A 21,110-nucleotide genomic window follows, 5' to 3' on the forward strand; every position below is an offset into this window, starting at 1 on the left:
ACGGCATTCTGACAAGCTAGGATTGCTTATAACAGTCTTGTTTAGGCGTTTGTCTCCCAGGGTACATATTCCCCGCTCCGTTTCTAATTACCAGCCTCTTAAATGCATTCCCTTAGGTATGCCGGAAACAGTACCAGCGCCTTCGAATCTCAGATTCGCAATTATTGTGTGTCTGGGTTTGCTTATAACAGTCAGGGCGGTGGGGCAACCTAGTGGTTAAAGCGTTCACTCGCCACGCCGAAGAACCGGGTTCGATTCCCCACATGGGCACAATATGTGAAGCCTATTTCTGGTATCCCCCGTCGTGATATTGCTGGAATATTGCTACAAGCAGCGTAAAACTAAACTCACTCACTCACTTTCTTTATGGCGACGTAGTTTACAAATCTTACCAACATCCTCTACTGTGTTGGACATTCCGTGTTCCACTTTGGCGTGAAATGTACGCCTTGTGATATACAGCATAATATCGTTATAATATACAGTTAATTGTTACCCTTAACCTGTAACAGTAAATGTTTGTCTCCATGGGCTGAGGGCTGATTTTTGTAACTGTTCAGCTGACCAAGAAACGCTGGTAATTGTGAGTGAGTAAGTGAGAATGGTTTTACGCCGCTTTTAGCAATATTCCAGGCGACGGACACCAGAAATGGGCTTCACACATTGCACCCATGTGGGGAATCGAACCCGAGTCCTCGGCGTGACGAGCGAACGCTTTAACCACTAGGCTACACCACCGTCCCAGCTGGTAATAGATACTAGTAACATTTCCTCGATCGTGTGGTGTGTCATCGTCCCCTTGAGGACTTGTTCATAATATTAATCACTTGTCTTTGTGGCCCAGAATCGATCATATTTACATGTTACATAACATTTGTCTAATACAATGTTAGTGTTTGCATCCGGTCAGCGTTCGAAATTAACGTCGGTCCTTAGGCCCGAAGCCGACTTAAAACCACTCCGACCACAGCTTTTGTTTTCTGCAGGTCTTTATGGCCAACAGCTGTTTCATCCCCAATAACTAAGAGTGTTATTTCCATATTAAAATATAGGGCCTACTCATTCTGATCAGGACCCGCAACTTTTATGGTTCTGGGCCCTTAGGGTCTGCAGCATTTCAGGGTTAAAGGCAAATACTGCATCCGGTTATATACGTCAAAAATAATTATCGACAGAATAAGTGTAAATCCCTCAAACATCCTTCCACCAGTAAATCAGCACAAACACGCACAGTGAATAAGAACATAACCCTGGGTATGACAAGAGAATTTATTGGATTAAGTCTGTGGATTCGCTAACATGACATCGATGATCCTGAAACTCCCAGTGCAGGCAGAAACTCAAGCGTGGATTAAAACCAGGACATTAGTTAAAGTAAGTTCACCTCCATATATATCTGACTTGGGTAGTGTGATTCTCTCTCTGCCTCTATACATCGCGACATAACAACATAACGTCTAATAAATCTCTCCACAAAAATGCATGTTACGTTTCATGTAGGTCAGGGGAGGAAAGTCTTTACTTCAGGGGAGGGGGGACTTTAAAGTTGTGGGGAGTGGGGGTGGGGTCCTCATGGCTTTGGGCAGAGGGGTGGGGTCTTGAAGTCGCGGTGAAGTGGGGGAGGGGTTCTCATCACATGAGCTTGAGCCCCTGGGGCAAGGACGGTCTCAACTATGTTGTGGTTGGCCAGGTGGATTGGGGCTGGAGTTCTGATGATAGCGGGTGTGGATTTGATAGTAGAGGGCGGGGCTTGGCCTTTGGCCAGGGGAGGAGGGAGTTGTGCGTTCAGCCAGAAAGTGTGAAGACGGCTGCAGAGTTTGCTGATGATGGGACCAGCCCTGTCTTGAAGTTCCTCGAATTTTATCGGGCTGCTGACGATGAAGGGCTCCTGAAATATAATTGAGACATGGAGTAAGTCAATGTATCTGAGTGAGAGAGAGAAAGGGGGTGGAGGAGAGATAGAGGGAGGGAGGAAGAGAGTGAGAGAGAAAGGGAGAGTAGGGGAAGGAGAGGGAGAGAGAGATAGAAGGGGAAGAAGAGAGGAGAAAGGGAGAGTGGGGGAGGGAGAGAGATATAGAAGGGGAGAGGGAGAGTAGGGAGGAGAGAGAGAGAGGGAGAGAGAGGAGAGGGAGGGAGGAAGACGGGAGAGTAGGTGAGGTAGAGAGAGAGAGAAGGGGAGGAAGAGAGTGAGAGAGAGGGAAGAAGGAAGAGTGGGCGAGTAGGAGAGGGGTATAGGGAGAGGGGAAGAGAGTGAGAGAGAGGGAGGAAGTAAGAGAGTGAGGGAAGAGAGGGACAGAGAGGGACAGAGAGATAGAGGAAAAGAGTGAGAGACAGGTGAGTTGGAGGGAGATAAAGAGGGGAGAGAGGGGAGCCAGAGAGGCAGAGAGAGGGTGAGAGAAAGGGGGAGAGAGTTAGAGGAGAGAGAGGGGGGGGAGAGAGAGAGGGAGAGAGAGAGAGAGAGAGAGAGAGAGGGAGAGATAGGTATGTTTCTTCTATGTCCCTCCTGTCTTTCAAATGAGGTCGCCCATTTAAGACGCCATCTGATAAAGTTTATCGCAGAAAAGTTTCGCGGTTCCTGCCTCACAGACCACCAGTACAAGTGGATTACCTCACGCCATTAAAGCATGTAGATTAAAGATATAGTAATGCCACAGTGACACGTACGAACGTGATCTCCATTTCAGTATAATCGAATTTGATTGGGCGATACATAGTCTCGCTAATCCAGCAAAAATACATCTAAGAAAATGAAGCCTAGACCGACAAGGGTGGAAACTAAACTTCCGTAGTCTCATCAAGATGGAGCGTGATACGTACATGGTCGGGAGAGCTAACGATTCCAAGTTTCTCCTCTGTGTCCAGGAAGAACTCGGGGTCAAGGTCGGTGATGAAGCACGCCTTGATTCCGTCAGAGGGATCCTTGACCACAGTCAAACCCTGCAAGGAGTTCATATATGAATGACATTTTCATTACTGGAATATCGATAGCAAGAGACTCACAATCTATCCTACAATAAGGGGGCGGTGAGGTAGCCTAGTGGTTAAAGCGTTGGCTCGTCACGCCGAAGACCCGGGTTCGAATCCCCACATGGGTACAATGTGTGAAGCCCATTTCTGGTGTTCTCCCGCCGTGATGTAGCTGGTACATTGCTAAAAGCGGAGTAAAACTACACTCAGTCAGTCAGTCAGTCAGTCCTACAATAAGAATTTGTGAGCATGGCCATTGTAGACTTGCTAGAGTTTCAGGAGTATACAACTCTGGGGAAATCAGCTTCATCATTTGTATCATGGTCAGGATACAACTTGAACCACGTGCACTTGGCTACTTAACAGCACTGTAGACGAACCCAAACACGGATTCTGGGACTAGATTTGAACGTAAGCCCGAGAGACTTCAAGGAGTCGCAGTCACCCATTCATAGACTATCCGCCGCCAGCATTCAACATCAGACTTCAACTGATATTCACAGAACCACGTGACACCTTACCTATCATACAACCGGTTTAAATGTTAACAATATAGATTGAAAAAAAAGACCTTGGAACTAAATATTTAATTGAAATTTATACTAACTGTTAGTGCATTTATAATTTTAAAAACTCGTTGAGTTTTGAAAAAACGATGCTGAAGGGAACACCCTGGGAAAGTAGCGAATGGCGCCTACACAAACATTTATTCCCAATTTGACAGGCGCCCAGGAAACTGGCTTCAAGTCACGGACTTTGACTTAAAAGGGAAACAAACTGACAAAACAATTAATTTGTGACGTATGTCAAAAGCGTTGACAGAGCAAAAACTTAAATCTGGTTGGAGTGCCGATCGCAGTCCCACATAAATCACCAAGTTAGACTCGCTCAGACAGAGTATAGAAATAGAGTGCTCCACACAGGGTTAAAGGCGTCGTTTATTAACTATTCGATAAGGCAACAATCATGTTGAGATTACAGGTGCTTGGAGTCGGGTTATTAATAAGACAACTTTGATAAGGAATGTTTACGACTAAATCTAATGGATGACTTAGCGTTCCGGTTTTTTTTAGCGTAGGAGTGAAATCTGAAATTTGAAAAAAATGTTGTACGTTTGAAATGTTCTTCCAACATATAACAAGTTGAATTCTGTGTTGACCTCTTCATTTTTAATATATCATTTGCGATGTCCATTGGTCAGTTCCCTCAAGTATTACGTGTGTGTCCGAGTTGTAGCTGGGATTGTTGGTTTCAATGGAGCGGTAAAACGTCCTCACGTTCAGGTAGCTCCATATAAGCTTGCTCCCACCCCTATATTTCAAATTTCAAATCGCCGGGGAGATGAAACGAAATGGACCTATTCAGTATTTATGAGTAACAGACATGCCACACTCTCATTTGTCTTACTGAAATATAAAAATGTTCCTGAAAAGGAGATAATACATATTTATACTAATACATATAAACAACTGCATGAAAACGCTTCCTATCAATGATATATCAGTGCTGTTGTACTGTCTAATACGTTACATGTAACGACGAATAAGCTTCTCATGGGCAGTGTAAGGTTTCATATCACATAATTGCCGAAAAACTTTGAAATTCACCGCGATACATAATTTAATTTCCTACCAAACCGCACACCAAACACGGGCTTTCCTCGGTAGTTGCAAAATTTCTTTCCCTCAGTATATAAGCGTATGTTACAGTTATAGTCATTGGTCCATTCACCAGGTTAAGAGTATTTTCAAGTACCTTGTGTAATCCAGGGCTCAATGTTTTGCACATCAGAATTTATCCTGTCTGATACCCTTAGTCATAGTTTGGACACAACGTTCGTGAAGCAGATTATCGAGAAAAAAAATTATGAACAAAAGATAATATAAAAACAGACAACGTTATAACAGTAGATATTGCAATCTTCTTGTGACCGAATAACGTGTTACATATGTCAATCAAAAGACAAATGCAAATCCATCTAAGGCCTGTGTGTTTCTATGTACGGGGCATAAGGACGTCAGGTGGCACTTGTTGGTTCCAGTAGTAAAGGTATGCAAGTGCCGACAGAGGGCGCTCGTGTGACAACGTGAAGAGGTTGAAGTAAGTTTAAAAACATAATACCCAGTTGTGAAGACACATACTTGCGTTACCTTAAACCCATTTGATCATTGCATGACCCTTGTTGAGGGGCGATTTAGGGATATTCTCTAACAACGATCCGCTCGGGTCATTGAAATAAGACACAGGGTCTGTAGCTCACCTTCACATTCTGTATTTTCTTCGAGTATTTTCTGCATTATGGTAATTTAGAATAATTATGCCCAATAAAAATGAATGCAAAGAATGGAAACATTTACGGATAACAACGTCTTGGTGGTTTATAGCTGTTATCTGGTGAAAGGACAAGAAGTAACAACATAGACGTCGTTATCCATAAAGTTTTTCCAGTTTCTAGTGAGGGGCGATTGCGGGCCTAGTGGTCAAAGCGTTCACTCGTCACACCGAATACCCGGGTTCGATTCTCCATATGGGTACCATGTGTGAAGCCCATTTCTGGTGTCCCCCGCCATGATATTGCTTGAATGTTGCAAAAAGCGGCGTAAACCTACACTCACTCACTCACTATAACCAATAACGCGAATCTGCTATTGATTCATCCACCTAAGTCCTCTAATGCCTATCAAACACTTGATACACTTTACATACAACACACATGCATGTTATTCCAGTTGTTAAATATAAACTATAATATATAATGTCGTGACGAACCTTATAGAAATGGCTGAGTAATTGAAATATATACATATGGCTTCTGTCTTGGGCCAACACTTCATCTATGTAATGTGATCGATACCAACCCGAAACGATTAAGTAAGTAAGTAAGTATGTTTCAAATTATTTCAAATTATTCAATAACACGCTTCTCAATACACAGCATTTCACAACTTGACTCCGAACCCCGGGTCCCTTTGTTATTTGCGGCATAAAGAATACGATCGTTTATTCAACGGAGTGACACGATCCCCCAAAAAGGTCCCTGAATATTCACTGCCGTATATATCAATATCCCAGTTACACTACGCATAGAAAACACTCGATTAAGTCCCTTGTTTTCAATAAATAATCCTCACATGCGTGGAGATTAGTTCGTGACGCACTCGTGACATTCCGAGACATGCCGAATGTAGGATACGGAAACATGCGAATGGTGACGAATGCATCCAGATTATCATAATGAACCGTCTTTATCATTCGGGGCGCTCCTACTGATCCCCAGAGAGGCAAGTATTCCCAATTAAAGTCATATCCTTCTCCAGCACGCATATTACGGCCGAGATATTAAGCGAGATTACAATACACATGGCGGGGTAGGTGGGAGTGTAGTGTACCCAGGTTCGCCATACATCTCAATTACATTGACCTTACACTCATTGACGTGACACCAGCAGTCGCTGGGTAAATGAAGCAAGACAATATGACTGATAACAAATAACAGCATAATGGGCTGTATTGTCGACGGACGTTGTTCAGCTGTGATTTGGAATTTATATTGCTGAGAAGTGTTTTGGTAAGCAAGCTCAAGTTCTCGCTCGCTCGCTCACTCACTCACTCACTCACTCACTCAAGTATCTCTACACTCTACAGAGTGTCTCTCCATAGGTATTATAGTTCTAAGTTGATCCCCGACACCCCAAACTTGTCTCTCCTCGGGTTTCCGAGGTGGAAATAGGACCCCATTAAATGGACTTGTCTCTCCTCGGGTTTCCGAGGTGGAAATAGGACCCCATTAAATGGACTTGTCTCTGCTCGGGTTTCCGAGGTGGAAATAGGACCCCAGTGCCTGGACTTGTCTCTCCTCGGGTTTCCGAGGTGGAAATAGGACCCAATTACCTAGACTTGTCTCTCAGTACGTTAGCATTTCAAGACTAAATTGGAGTGAGTGAGTATGGTTTTACGCCGCTTTTAGCAATATTCCAGCAATATCACGGCGGGGACACCAGAAATTGATTTCACACATTGTACCACATCTTCAGCGTGACGACCCGGACGCTTTAACCACAAGGCTAACACATCTGTACATTATATTGAATGGACGGTGCAAGATGTGACGAATCGTCACATTTTTCTGGCATGTGGCAGAGGTACTATGCTGGCTGGCTGCATGGAACACTGGGTAGGAGATTGTAAGCATGGAGTAAGAATATTGTTCCATTTTGTTAGAGATATAGTTTTCTTGACTGGTTCAAGACAGAGTCAAATGAAGAAGCCAAATATAGTTCATATGACCTAAAGATTCAAACTGCTTCCGTTAGATCAAACACTCCCACCTGTCAGTGCTTCGGATATCAAGATATGCAGCGGGTGGGTTGGGCTTAATTTATTTATTTGTTTGTTGTTTAACGCCGCACTCAGCAATATTCCAGCTATATGGCGGCGGGATGTAAATAATCGAGTCTGGACCAGACAATCCAGTGATCAACAGCATGAGCATCGATCTGCCCAATTGGGAACCGATGACATGTGTCAACCAAGTCAGCGAGCCTGACCATCCGATCCCGTTAGTCGCCTCTTACGACAAGCATGGGTTACTGAAGATCAATTCTAACCCGGATCTTCACGGGTTGTGACCAATATTCCAGTTATATCACACCATGCCAGCTCAATATGGGAGAAACACTTTAGTGTCATAAGATTCTGGCGTACCCAAGGGCCGCAAGTCTCGGCAAAATACCGTTTGTATTTTCATTTAATTCAGATTTTTGTTCCAAACATCCTAGATAAAGAGAAGGGCTCATGTCCAGGATAACAAAGGATCAATCTACAAATTGATTAAAAAAGAAAAGAAAAGAAGTTTAAAATAATAACCGTCGGTATTTACCTGAGCAGTGTCCGAGTAGGTCTCAACCTGCTTCTGTCTTCTCGGGTCATCCAGTGCCATGGGCTTGTAGTCAGGGGCAACAGCATACTCATCGCCGCCGTTGTTCCATCTCTTATTCTGCAGCAAAACAGTTGTTTAGTTAAACCTACGAACTTCGATCGAGGACATGTGTGGGTGAGTTAGGTTCAACACCGTTTTGAAAAATACAGTAAACTTCGTTTGGGCTTTTTTGGTCCCGGTCTCTTGTTTACCTTTGTCGAAATGCATATTACGAACTACGGTTATAACGAACTACAACTATGGTCCCTGGGAGTTCGTTATAACTGTATACTGTATTTCCGTTATATGAGAGCGTGGCAGTTTCCTATTGGGAGAGGAGGACGCTGAGTTGTTTATACATTTTCCATTTTGGAGACACCCACGGGTAGGGAGCAGACAAACCAACAATAGATTATGATATGGGCAATTATGGGAATCGCAAGTAGAACTATAGATCCTTGCACACCTAGGGACGCAACTCTATGCGCAAAATGTCAGTGCCCTGGATATATGGACCAGTCCGGTTATACATGGTTCAAGGAGTTTCACTGTTGTCTCTGTTATAGATTCACTTTAACAAGTGAGTGAGTTGGGTGTGACATTTCTTTGAACCGTATTTCAGTTATATCACGGAGCTCTCACTAAAACTGAGAGAAAACCTATATAAAGGTGTTACGTTAGACGTTCAGCAGCCTAGTGAGTGAGTCAGTGAGTGAGTTTAGTTTTACGCCGCACTCAGCAATGTTCCAGCTACATGGCGTCGGTGTGTAAATAATCGAGTCTGGAAAAGACAATCGATTATTTACAGCATGAGCATCGATCTACGCAATTTGGATACGATGACATGTGTATTCCAAGTCCGCGAACCTGACAACCCGATCCCGTTAGTCGCCTCGTACGACAAGCATGGGTTGCTGAAGATCAATTCTAACCTGGACCTTCAAGGGTTTCAGCAGCCTAGAGACAACCAATTGCAAGACTATGGTGGTGACTGACGAAGGATCATACGTGGGATTCAAACCCACAATCACCATATCCTGGTGCGGCCGATGAACGCGCAACAGCAAGATGAGGTACAGACTCTTAGGTATGGGCTTATTTGTGTATGGGAAACACTGCTACGATATAGAACCGATATATTAAGCCATAGCATTAATGTGTTAAAAACGGGGACATCTTCAAGGCACAAATACATCACATTATTATTGATGGTACACCTAATTGTGTATTGTATACAGTACGTAGGGTAAATTAAGATACATCATTATATTAATTAATAGAAATTAATAACAAGAAATACTGGTTGGCATAATCTAACGTATACTGTTTGTTTCACATTAAGGCACCAAAAAAATGAATGTTTCGCATTTATTCCAAATAGAAGTTTGACTGACTGACTGACTGACTGACTGAGTTTGGTTTTACGCCACTTTTAGCAATATTCCAGCAACATCACGGCGGGGGACACCAGAAATGGGCTTCACACATTGTGGCCATTGTAGGGATTCGAACCCGGGTCTTCGGCGTGACAAGCCAACGCTTTAACCATTAGGCTACCCCACCGCCCCAATAGAAGTATGAGATTCATCCAATGAAATATGATATTACACCTCGCTTTGCTGACTGGATATTTAGCCTATACTGTATTTACGGGGAGGATTGGCTTCAAAGGTGTATTAACTATTGTCTGGACTGAGATCACCGACGTTTCGCGACTGTAGTCTTCTGAACCAGACTTAAATGAAACACTACTGTTATTGTCCAAATCTACAAGACATGTGTAAAGAGAAGGCCGAACCGAAATATATAATTTTAATTTTCCAAATACCAGCATGAAAATTATCCCAGATGTCCATTTGACTAGATATGTGTTTCGATTCTTTCCTACCATTAAAAGTTTTGGACTTCAGACATTACCGATTACCACACTGTGAGAACGCTTAAGTAGGAGCAGGTCTGTGACCTAAGACGACTTTTGGGCCTAATGTTTCAATTGTTATCTAAATCCTTTGGAAATCAGCTTGGGTCAAAGATTTGACCCTGTTTGAATATTTCGAAACACCCATGTAATGTGTTCAAGTGAACAGAATATTATGAACAACTCGGATAACTTTCAAAATGATTTGTAAAACGTTTCCTGAGTCTGAAATGCGTTTCCCTCGGCGTAAAAGTGCTCTTATCGTACTCTGTCCTTTTTCTATCAAGCTACTTACGGAACTAATTTATTAAAGTGTCCGTGTACTTGTTTACACGGTGAAGTCGAGACGTACTGTCATATGAAAGATTTTAGATATTTCTAAAAGATTATTCCCTTATTACCTTCACTAAAAAAGAAAGAAAAGAAAAATGCATCCAGACGACCCCTTTCCACCACATTCGTGGAAATAATGACAGGAAGAGATTCCATGCGAAACCTTACTATTATTTATCTTAATCTTTTGAATAATTTAACATATAACGAAATATCATAACAAACTTGTCCAAGAATTTAATTATTTAAAGAAATCAACGGTGTGTCAGCGATTGATCCAGTGGAACTAGTCTTACTTACAATTTTTTATATAACAGAATGTAATTATAATTACAACGTTCTAACTTATTACACTAGATGTTTAAAAAATGTAAATAATTATTATATTTGTGAAAGTATCTCCGATAGCTTTGGTCAAAACGATAGCAAGACCATTCGACGCATCCAGTATCTCCAACATTTAACTTTTCAGGACATAATCTTGCGTTTCCTCCAGTACTGAAGAAGGTACACCTTTGAATTTCAAAGAAGTTATTTTGTTCATACTTACTAATGCCCCTTCTTTACTACAGATAACAAAATGCGATTTTGTTAAAATTAGCTGTAAAAAGTCCAAACACTGTCAAAATGCGTACAAGAAATTCAAAAAGTAAATGAAGAATTCTCAAAATAAACGAAACTTTAAAACATATTTACCCTGTGAAGTGTCGCCGACTGCGAGGCGCCAAACGATGCCAAGACAATCAGACAGGCCAATATCCGCAACATTGTGAGACTTTCAGGATCTCGCGTTTTCTCCTCCAAGTTAGCAGCTCCGAGACTGAAAGGGGTATGCGGCCGAATGATTGGCTCGCCCCTGATATATACCCGTTGACAGACATGACAAATGACCCCTGCAAATGGCCGCCATGTGTACTGTGTTTGTCCTCCCCGATAAACATGTTTACACTAAGAGTATTTCAAGTTGAATCAATGCTTACTCGCGACTGCCAGCAACAAGTGTAACTACTTCGAGTGGAAAATCGTGTGATATTGACGATTTTCGTTTCGGATTAAATCTGATTTCAAATTAGCTCAATTTATGTTATTTACGACCATATGGACCTCCGTGAACCCGTTTCGTACAGGGGATAAAAAGACCGGTGTTTTCATTGTCATTGAAAACGATTTGAGTTGGCGGTTTTAATAAAGAAATTTCAAAATCCGCATTCGTTTCCTTGCTCAACAGGTGCGAGGAATTAATTTGATGATTTTATCTTACATCAGTTTTCTCCCCTTGTGCTTAGCGTCACTACGTTTTCTTGTAATCATATTTGTGGAAATTGAGAACTTATTCAGGTTTATTTCATTCATAAACGTTGTGGTATTTCTGCATTTTCTCACAGTGCTGCTATATTGTATTCCCATAATAATGCTACGACGCCCTTCAATGAGAGCTTTATGAATTAAAGCAGGTTGCTGCAATGATCGTAAAAAATGTTCATCGAGTGTAATGAAACATCATTAATTAAACAAAACCTGATGACACAACCTGCTGTCTGTACCTGGAGCACGCACATAACGTCATGTATGAATGGGGCTGCGAGATGAATATTATTTTGAACCGTTGTCTTTTATACCAAAACAGATACGCCAAAAACTAAATATATTACGAAACACCTTTTTTATATTATTATTGTTAATCTGTCACCGCATGGTAGATTAACCAAAGTCTTATTAAAGAAATGGGGATGGGGGTTCCTTAACTTTTTGTCGCGAGCATATAATCGTAAGCTGTCGTGGTGAGCGTGGGTTCCTGTTGACAAAATAACATATAATTGTTTGACGTGGTTATTTAAATATTCTGTATATGACAACAAATAATCTACACTCCAGCTCAAACCAAACACGCCTTCGAAGAATAACATGGCTTAGCGTATCAGTAGGACCAAAACATAATTACGAAATGAATATGATCCCGGACGCGTTGCGAAGTCCACGCGAAATCCAAGCACAAATACTGCAATGTTCTGAAACATTTAGACATATTTAAAGCAGCAGAGAGAAAGAACACTTCATTAAAATGAATTTCATTAATGTCAGTGTCACTTTAAATATATTTTGAAGAATTGTATATCCTTATGGGTTTAGACTCTAAATAGTTCGATTATAGGACTGCTTCCGGAAGCTTCCGGAGCTGCTTTAACGACATATCGTGTCTCTGTGACTTGTAAGTGAAAAACAGAAATTATGCTAAACAACAGACACACGTATGCTGTATATATATCTTAGAAAGTCATTCCTCAGTGCCGACAGAATTTTGAATTTTGAGAAAAGCCGATGTTAACGGGACGACTTAAAACCTTTGTCCGACAATAATCTATATACGTTAATGTAAATACCATGTTATCACATTGTTAATGTGTGGGGCGGTGGAGTAGCCAAGTGGTTAAAGCGCTCGCTCGTCACGCTGAAGAACCGGGTTCGATTCCCCTCATGGGTACGAAGTGTGAAGCCCATTTCTGGTGTCCCCCGTCGTGACATTGCTGGAATATTGCTAAAAGCGGAGTAAAGACTCATTCACTCACTCACTTGTTAATGTGCCTAAAGGAGTAAGACAAGGTTTTCAATGTCTCCTACCCTATTGTACGGTACACAAACCACATCATCCCTGTAGCCCCCGTGTCACTAACCCCTGTAGTTATACAAGATAAACCGTTACCAGTAGCTCACGCCATGCTGTGATGTTAGATCTCAAGAATGGTGTTGACATAACGGAAGAATGCATCACATTGCGACCATAAAGTGACGATATTGTCTCGGTGGCCCCACCTCCAGAAGAGTTGCGCGGAATGCAGGATATTGTCACAGTGTGGTGTCTGAAGTGACGTCTCTTGATAAATAGGGATAAAACCCAGATTGCCTAATTTAGAAACAAAGCTGCGCCTCAGACCACTTTTCAGCTTCATTGTCGGAGGAGAGAATAAACCAACAGACGCCTACGTACTATGGTTCCACGAACATCTCGATCTGACATTTAAGTAAAAAGAATCATTTAAAGTGCTGCTCATGACCTATATGAAGTATTATCAATGTGGCGATATACTGCATGACGTATATAAGAAACGGTCGGAAACCATGGCACGACGATTCAATTGAATTCTATTTTTTAACTATTTTATTGTTAAATATTTTTTTATTAAATTATTTGGATGTACATGTGCTGTAGTGTTCAGAAAGCCAATATTTGTACGGTAGACATACCGTTAAGATTCCAATTTTTTTTCTAGATATGTTTATCATGTGACGGTTAAATTAACCAAATATCGCCGCCAGTCTGTCAGTCTGTTGCCTAAGCTCGTATGAACAATCGCGAAGGCGGCGCGTTTTCTATGCGAAACCTACGCGTCTCGGGTGGCAGTGGATTAGAGCTTATTTGTTGATAAGAACTGCATATAAAACATGGACATCCTTTAGTGGTCGAACGGAGAGCTTGGTTTATTTCTATCACATGTAGCATTATTATATACTGAGGGAAAAATATAAGGGATCGCATGAAAGCACAATTGTTCCTTTATTTTTATCCAGGTCTTCTTCACAAGCCATGAAAGCACAATTGTTTAGCTTTGCGGCTTGTGAAGAAGACCTGGAAAGAAATAAAGGAACAATTGTGCTTTCATGTGATCCCTTATTTTTGTCCCTCATTATATCATTATAACAGGGCAAACTAACACAGGACCGCCACACCACATTAAAAAGGTACAACAATAGTGAAATACCGAAAATGGTTGACGATTTATATGTATGAATTAAGGAACACATCTTTTCGAATTTTTTACAGCATAAAACCTATATTTCAATGATATCCTTTTCTATATATTGACTTGTAGCATGTTTCTACCGATCCAGTCTGCAACAAGATTGCAGTGTATGAAAACATCGTTATTGGTTTCCATATTTCCAAGAACTGTTGATCCCTATATAACGCAGGTGCTCTGCTGGATACTGAGGATGAAGGTAAACGTAAAAAGTAAACGACAGACGCCATTGCGGTAGTAAATAGTGACATGATACGACCCTTCCCGTTCAACAGAGTAATTAGAGCAAACACTTTCTTTTCAGTCGAGGTGTAAGTCAAGCAGAAATTCTGCCAAATAAACCAACACACTTTAATCTGCCACAAGGCGGACTTAAACTCCTGTGTTTTTATATTCATAGACAGACAAAAGGTCATTAACATATTCCCTAACATTTTACAGGAAGTAGCTGTTCAGTTCCGTTGCCGTGGCGTCAAGAAAATTCTTTAAGTCAACTCAATTTATAACGTGTCCTTGAATTGATATTTTCAGTTTGACAGCAATAATATTTGGTATATTAACGTGTTCTGTCTCTCTATTCATGAGTAATGGTTCCGTAAATTTGGAATATGCTTCATTGACATCATGTTTTGTCATTTTTCGATTTTACGCTGAGGGCTTAAATTTAGATACAATGTTACTGAATTAAATTAAGTGAAAAAGTAATTAAATCTTGAACTTAAAAACGTGAAACATACATTTACACAGCATGAAGAATGTCAATTTGTGTTTGACATCACCGCAAGGATGACATATGCTTTTACATTCCTAACGTAGATAGTTTGCTACAGATTGGAGAATAGATATTATCTCATCCTGCCCGAGGGTTAAACAGTGATCACGACGTTTCATACTTCAGCATGTTTGCGCCCCTAGTTCGTCCCTCAGTACGGGAGCTGCTTGACACGTGTGCGAGGTGGGTCCAAACACGTATATCTCTCTAAGGCTAATCGCACTGAACTCTATAATTCCCGTTAAATATCTATCCGTGAATGGGTTGGGTTTTTTGTTGTCTAACGCCGCACTCAGCAATATTCCATCTATATGGCGGCGGTCTGTAAATAGTGACAAGTGACAAGTTTTATTTGCATTTGAGGCCACATTGCCCATAGTGCTAAGATACAGCAATCATCATACAGATCGCAGGATACAATGATATACAATGCAAGACCACTTAACATGAAACATTTCTTTTGAGGAACAATGATACCTGAACAGAATATGTTATTGACATTAATGAGACAAACTTATCATGGGGTGGATTTTTATAGTAATATGGTGGTCCAAACAGTTCTCTACACATCTTATAATAAGGACATACATACATACATACATACATACATACATACATACATACATACATACATACATACATACATACATACATACATACATACATACATACATACATACATACATACATACATACATATATACATACATACAAATATTTGTAAAGCGCTTTTTATCAATGTAATTGCTCAAAAGCGCTATCTGAGCCCACTTTATCCATGTGCAGAGGTGAATAGGTGCGTCTTGAGTCCACTTTTAAAATTTGACAGTTCTGTTTCGGAACGAAGGATGGATGGTAAATTGTTCCAGAGGAAGGGTCCTGCTCTAGAGAAAGACCTGTCCCCATATGACTTAGTTCTAGTTTGTGGTATTTCAAGGAGAGACTGGTTTCTTGAGCGGAGTGATCTAGTTGGGTGATATGGTGTAAGGAGATCCGAGAGGTATTTTGGATCTAGACCGTTTAGACCCTTGAAAACAAGGAGCAGGATTTTGTAGTCGATTCTGAAGCGAATTGGAAGCCAATGTAGTGTTTTGAGGGCAGGAGAGATGTGTTCAGTCCTTTCAGACATAACAGAAGGACATGAAATTCATCTTCAACAGAGCAGGCATTACACTTCAAGCATAACAGTTGGTTATGATCTTTCAAAGAACGTATTAACTAAACAATCCATTTATGTGATGCACAACAAAATACACTAAATGCCAAAAGAAACGTTACCCTCCTTCCTTAATGACGGAAGTACCTGTCTTCAGTTGGAGTTGTGATGCGTGGACGTCCACTTTTTAGCCTGTCTACGGTGACCCCAGGTTGTCTAAAGCCCTGAAGTCTTCTAGGCTCTATTTATACCCTATAGAATCATTCTACATGTGAAATAGATGTAAATATTGCTTGAATATTGCTGCGTTTTGGCGATTGATATTGCTGTGTGTAAACAGAAAATGGAAAAAATGTTAGTTTGCAAGCAACAATGTTAACAAAGATCATTTTAGATGTTCCTAAACATTTTTTCATAATATCAAAGACACGTTTTACTTGTTTTCACTAATGCAAATTAGCAGAAAATGTTTCAAAAGACTGAAATCATAGGAATGATTATTTTACAATTTTTTACACACTGTACAACAGCTGTTTCTTCTTTCAATAGTTGAAAAATGGTGACTTTAAATGGTATATCATTGTCCCAAAGCAGAATATTATTTCAACCTTTCTTTTGGATATCAAAATCACTATTATTGGTTTATTTCGGCACGGACGAATATGGGACAATTTAACTCTTCTGAAAAAGATTTCACCTAAATATGAATGCATTTGAGAATTTATTTTCGTGCTTTGCATAAAGCTGTGTTTGTTAAGCTTTCTTGTAAACTAAAACCTTCTAACATATCTTTGATAGTTTTTAAGTAATTCACAAAGGTAGGAGGGTAACGTTTCTTTTTGCGTCTAGTGTATATAGTACACTCTTAAAAGATCCTTTGACTGGTACAGCTCTGATTCATACTTCTTACAAGTAATACAATGCGCATGAGATATTGATATACAGTGCAAGACTAATTAACATGATACCTTTCTTTAAGAAACAGTGATATCCTCCTTATAAGAGGGCGGTGAGGTAGCCTAGTGGTTAAAGCGTTCGCTCGTCACGCCGAAGATCCGGGTTTGATTCCCCACATGGGTACAATGTGTGAAGCCCATTTCTGGTGTCCCCCGCCGTGATATTAATGGAATATTGCTAAAAGCGCGTAAAACCATACTCACTCATTCACTCCTTATAAGAACAGAATTTGTTGTTGACATTAGTAAGACAAATTTATCGAGGGATAAATATATTGTTATGATAATATGGTGGTACAAACAGTTCTCTGCATGTTTTATAATGAGGACATAACAGAAGGAAGTGCTTTGAGAAACAGTGATATCCTCTTTATAAGAACAGAATTTGTTGTTGACATTAGTGAGACAAATTTATCATGGGATGGATTGTTATAATAATATGGTGGTACAAACAGTTCTCTACATGTCTTATAATAGAAAGAAATGAAATTCATCTCCAACAGATCCTAAATTACACTTCGAGCATAACAGTTGGTTATGGTCTTTCAAACGTTTAAAACGTAGTAAATGAACATTTAATTTATGCGATGCACAACGAAATTTACAATATACTCTTAAGAGATCCTTTGACTGTAACAGCTCTAATACATACTTCTCAACTCCCAAAGGAGTTTTAAAATTACCATAATTATTAAAAAAAGATGACGTTGAAATCTTGGAATGCCAATTTTGATACTCAATATCTTTACATCTCTGTGTAAACATAGACAGGGAAATCTTGACATTACCACATTCTTGGCTATTCCAAACATAACCAAAACCAGTTTCAAAGAGTAACTTACGAATATGTGACACCCAACAAAGTTTACCTTGTTCATCGATCTGTTTCAACATTTCTTTGCAGGCCTTAGGATATCTCGACCTGTCCATATGAAGTAATCTACACCAATACAACCAATACAGCTAATACAACGACTGTAGTAGTGTACACGTGAATAACTTCTACTTACTTACCTAAAATGGCATTAGTAGAAGTACGCCTAGAAACACAAAGACATCTCTTGAAAAAGTCACTCTGCATCTTTTCTATCGACGACCTAAAGGTATATGTCCACAGATCTCTGAACCATATAATAAAATAGGCATTATTTTAGAGTAAAAAATAGTTTGGACAATATGAAAAGGTAGCGTTGAAAACGATTTCAGTACCCTGTGAACTGGAAAGCTTGATGTTTTAGCTTGAATAGCTAAAGTTTCACATGCCTTTGAACAAACTAGTCTGGAAAAAAATACAAATCCAAGATACTTATAATATGTGACACATTTTAGTTCAACACCAGAATAGAACCATCTTTCCACACTCCTTAAAATTCCGCCATTTCTAAATACAATTACATTACTCTTGTCCAAATTTACCTCCAATCCCCACTTGCAGCAGTACTTTTCCAAAAAAATCTAAATTCTTTTGTAAACCTATAACTGTGTCATCAATCAAAGTAAGATCACCTGCAAACAACAACAGTAAACTTTCATCTAACTGGTCATGATATATCCCTTAAACCACTCTGTGTAAAATCTGATATTAATTCATTAATGAATAATATAAACAAAACCGGACTTAACATGCAACCCTGTCTAACACCACACGGTGTATCAAATATATCTGACCTGCTATTGGTAGTTTTAACACAAACTTTAAGCTTAGAATACATATCACTGAGAACATTGTACAATTTACCGCAAATACCCTTACTATGTAAAATGTATAATAATTGATATCTATCTATCAAATCAAAAGCTTTCCGAAAATCAAATAAGGCACAGTGACTGCAAGGTAAATATACACCTGGAACTTAATTAAGCACCCCCCCCCCCTATTTTCTGGATGGTGAGAAACAAAACTTGCTGTAACTCTCTCACTATTCCAAAGATAGTGGAACCTTAGCTATTGTGAAACATACGATCTATTGACAAATGAAAAAACAAGACAATGATTCCAATACGTGTTGTTTTAATAGCGTAACCAATGTGATTTGGTCACGATTGATTCTTGATGAAAATAGTCACTGAACAAGTATGGTCGTAGCATTGTCAATGGCTGACTATTACAAGAAATGATGCACAAGGAATGTCACATGTTAACATCTGATGGGTCTGGCATCAGTATCGGGTGTATCCCCCACGTGCTTGGATGACAGCTTGAATCCTCCTCATCATGCTACTGGTAAACCTTCTGATACGATCAAGTCGCAATTGCCGCCATTCTTCATGCAAAGCAGCTTCCAGCTGTGCAAGATGCTGGAGAGGGGGTTCTCTCAACCTCACACGGCGTCCAAGAAAGTCCCAGATGTGCTCCAAAGGATTCAAATCGGGGCTCATTGGGGGCTAAGGTAATGTCATGATAGCCTCATTCTGGAGATGTGCGGTCACAGCACGTGAACGATGCGGCCTGGCTTTGTCGTCCATGAATATCGGGTGAGTAGCCAACGGGTGGTTGTCAAAGTGAGGCACGACAACTGGATGGAGAATATCCCGGATGTACTGCTGACCATCAAGATTTCCTCGGACAGTCACCATTTGAAGTTTACAGTCGTGTGAAAGACAACCCCAGATCATAACCGATCCTCCACCATAAGGAACAGTAGGGTGGATATTCCTGGGCACGTAAGCAGTGTTTTTATGCCTCCACACTCTCATTCGACCATCTGTAACGTGGAGGAGGAACCTGCTCTCATCTAACCAGTGGACCCTCCTCCATGTCCTCAGGTTCCACTGGTGACGGGCCATACACCACTCCAGACGTCGTCTCTTATGGAGATCAGACAGAGCAGGACGTTTGATGACTCTTCTGGACCTCATACCAAGTGCCCTAAGGCGATTTCAGACGGTTCTGGTGGATAATTGTCTGTAGGGTAACCACAGGCGCTTCAAAACCGAACTTGTGACAAAGGGTTCTCGCCTTACCAGACGTGCCAGGCTGCGATCATCACGGGCCGTTGTCTTCCTGGGTTGTCCAGGCCTTGGACGATCTCTCACATCTGTCATCTGATGTTTTCGGACAAGTCGGCTGATGACCGAGTGACTGTAGCCCAGTTGTCGTCCAATAGCTTTGAAGGACATGCCTGTTGCATGCATGCAACAATTTGCCACCTTAGTGCTTCAGAAAGTCTTCTCCTCACCATTTCAGTATTCATTAATGGAGACAGTTACAAATTCTTCTGCTTTTATACCCATAAATTGCATGTCAGAGAAACTGAATTTTGGGAAAAGTGTGGGTTATATGCTTCACGTGCACAAGGGATGCGTTGTGACGAGTGCAAAGGAACTGAAACACCTTTTTAGACTACTAGAGATGTGTTGTAATACAGAGATATCATTCATGTTTAACGATGGTTAACAGTTGCTCTACTATCATGAAATATATCAGGGGGTGCTTAATTAAGTTCCAGGTGTATATATTATCCACTGTGGCATAATCGTTCCTGAAACCCGCCTGTGATTCATGTATGATAGAGTTTAATTCCAGCCAATGTCTAATTCTAGTTTCTATAATAGAGGTGATAACTTTCCCAAGGGTGTTCAACAAAGACATACCACGATAATTATTAGGATCTATGATATTGCCCTCCTTAAATAAAGTAACTATCATGCCAGTATTCCAACTGTCAGGAAAAACACCACTGTCAAGAACTTCATTAAACAAAATTTCAAAATAAGGAACTAATATTAATGCTTTTTTAATAAAGTCTGGTGGAATTCCATCCATACCTCCTGATTTAGCATTTTTCAGTGAATTTATAGCTCTAACAATAATCGAGTCTGGATGAGACAATCCAGTGATCAACAGCACGAGCATCGATCTACGCAATTGGGATACCGCGGATGACATGTGTCAACCAAGCCAGCGAGCCTGACCACCCGATCCCGTTAGTCGCTTCTTACGACAAGCATGGGATACTGAAGACCAATCTAACCCGGATCTTCACGGGTGTACCCTTAAATCAGATTGTATATGACAAGCTGTGGATTTGTTATGTACGAGTAACGTAAAAATATAACATTTTAACGCGAGTTATTATATCGATCATTATTTTTATATTTTGGTGGGTTTTTTAAAAAGTTTATTATTACTGGATGTTGTGTTGTAGTACTGATAATGATCACAGGAATTAATGTCTCTGTTAACTTCATCATCCGTGTTATCGTTAGGCCATCCGTAGTTTTCGGCATTTCACATCTCTAACTTTAAAAATTTAATTTAAAAATGTTTAACCAGTTGCGTATGTAACTTAT

The 21,110-nt window shown here is 40.4% G+C and overlaps 1 protein-coding gene across 1 annotated transcript; it reads right to left on the reverse strand.

Annotated features, from left to right (window-relative positions):
- Positions 1 to 1,255: 1,255 nt before the first annotated feature.
- LOC124285332 lies at positions 1,256 to 10,965 on the reverse strand. The gene is made up of 4 exons (XM_046721541.1): positions 10,833 to 10,965; positions 7,847 to 7,963; positions 2,818 to 2,937; positions 1,256 to 1,888 (listed from the first exon to the last, which is right to left on the reverse strand). The coding sequence occupies exons 1-4, from the start codon at positions 10,902 to 10,904 to the stop codon at positions 1,571 to 1,573; spliced, it is 627 nt and encodes a 208-aa protein (XP_046577497.1). The 5' UTR covers positions 10,905 to 10,965; the 3' UTR covers positions 1,256 to 1,570.
- Between the last annotated feature and the right edge of the window lie 10,145 nt (positions 10,966 to 21,110).

This window comes from Haliotis rubra, unplaced genomic scaffold, assembly GCF_003918875.1.
Source record: "Haliotis rubra isolate DU_JTF1 unplaced genomic scaffold, ASM391887v1 Scf359, whole genome shotgun sequence".
Classification (NCBI taxonomy): domain Eukaryota; kingdom Metazoa; phylum Mollusca; class Gastropoda; order Lepetellida; family Haliotidae; genus Haliotis; species Haliotis rubra.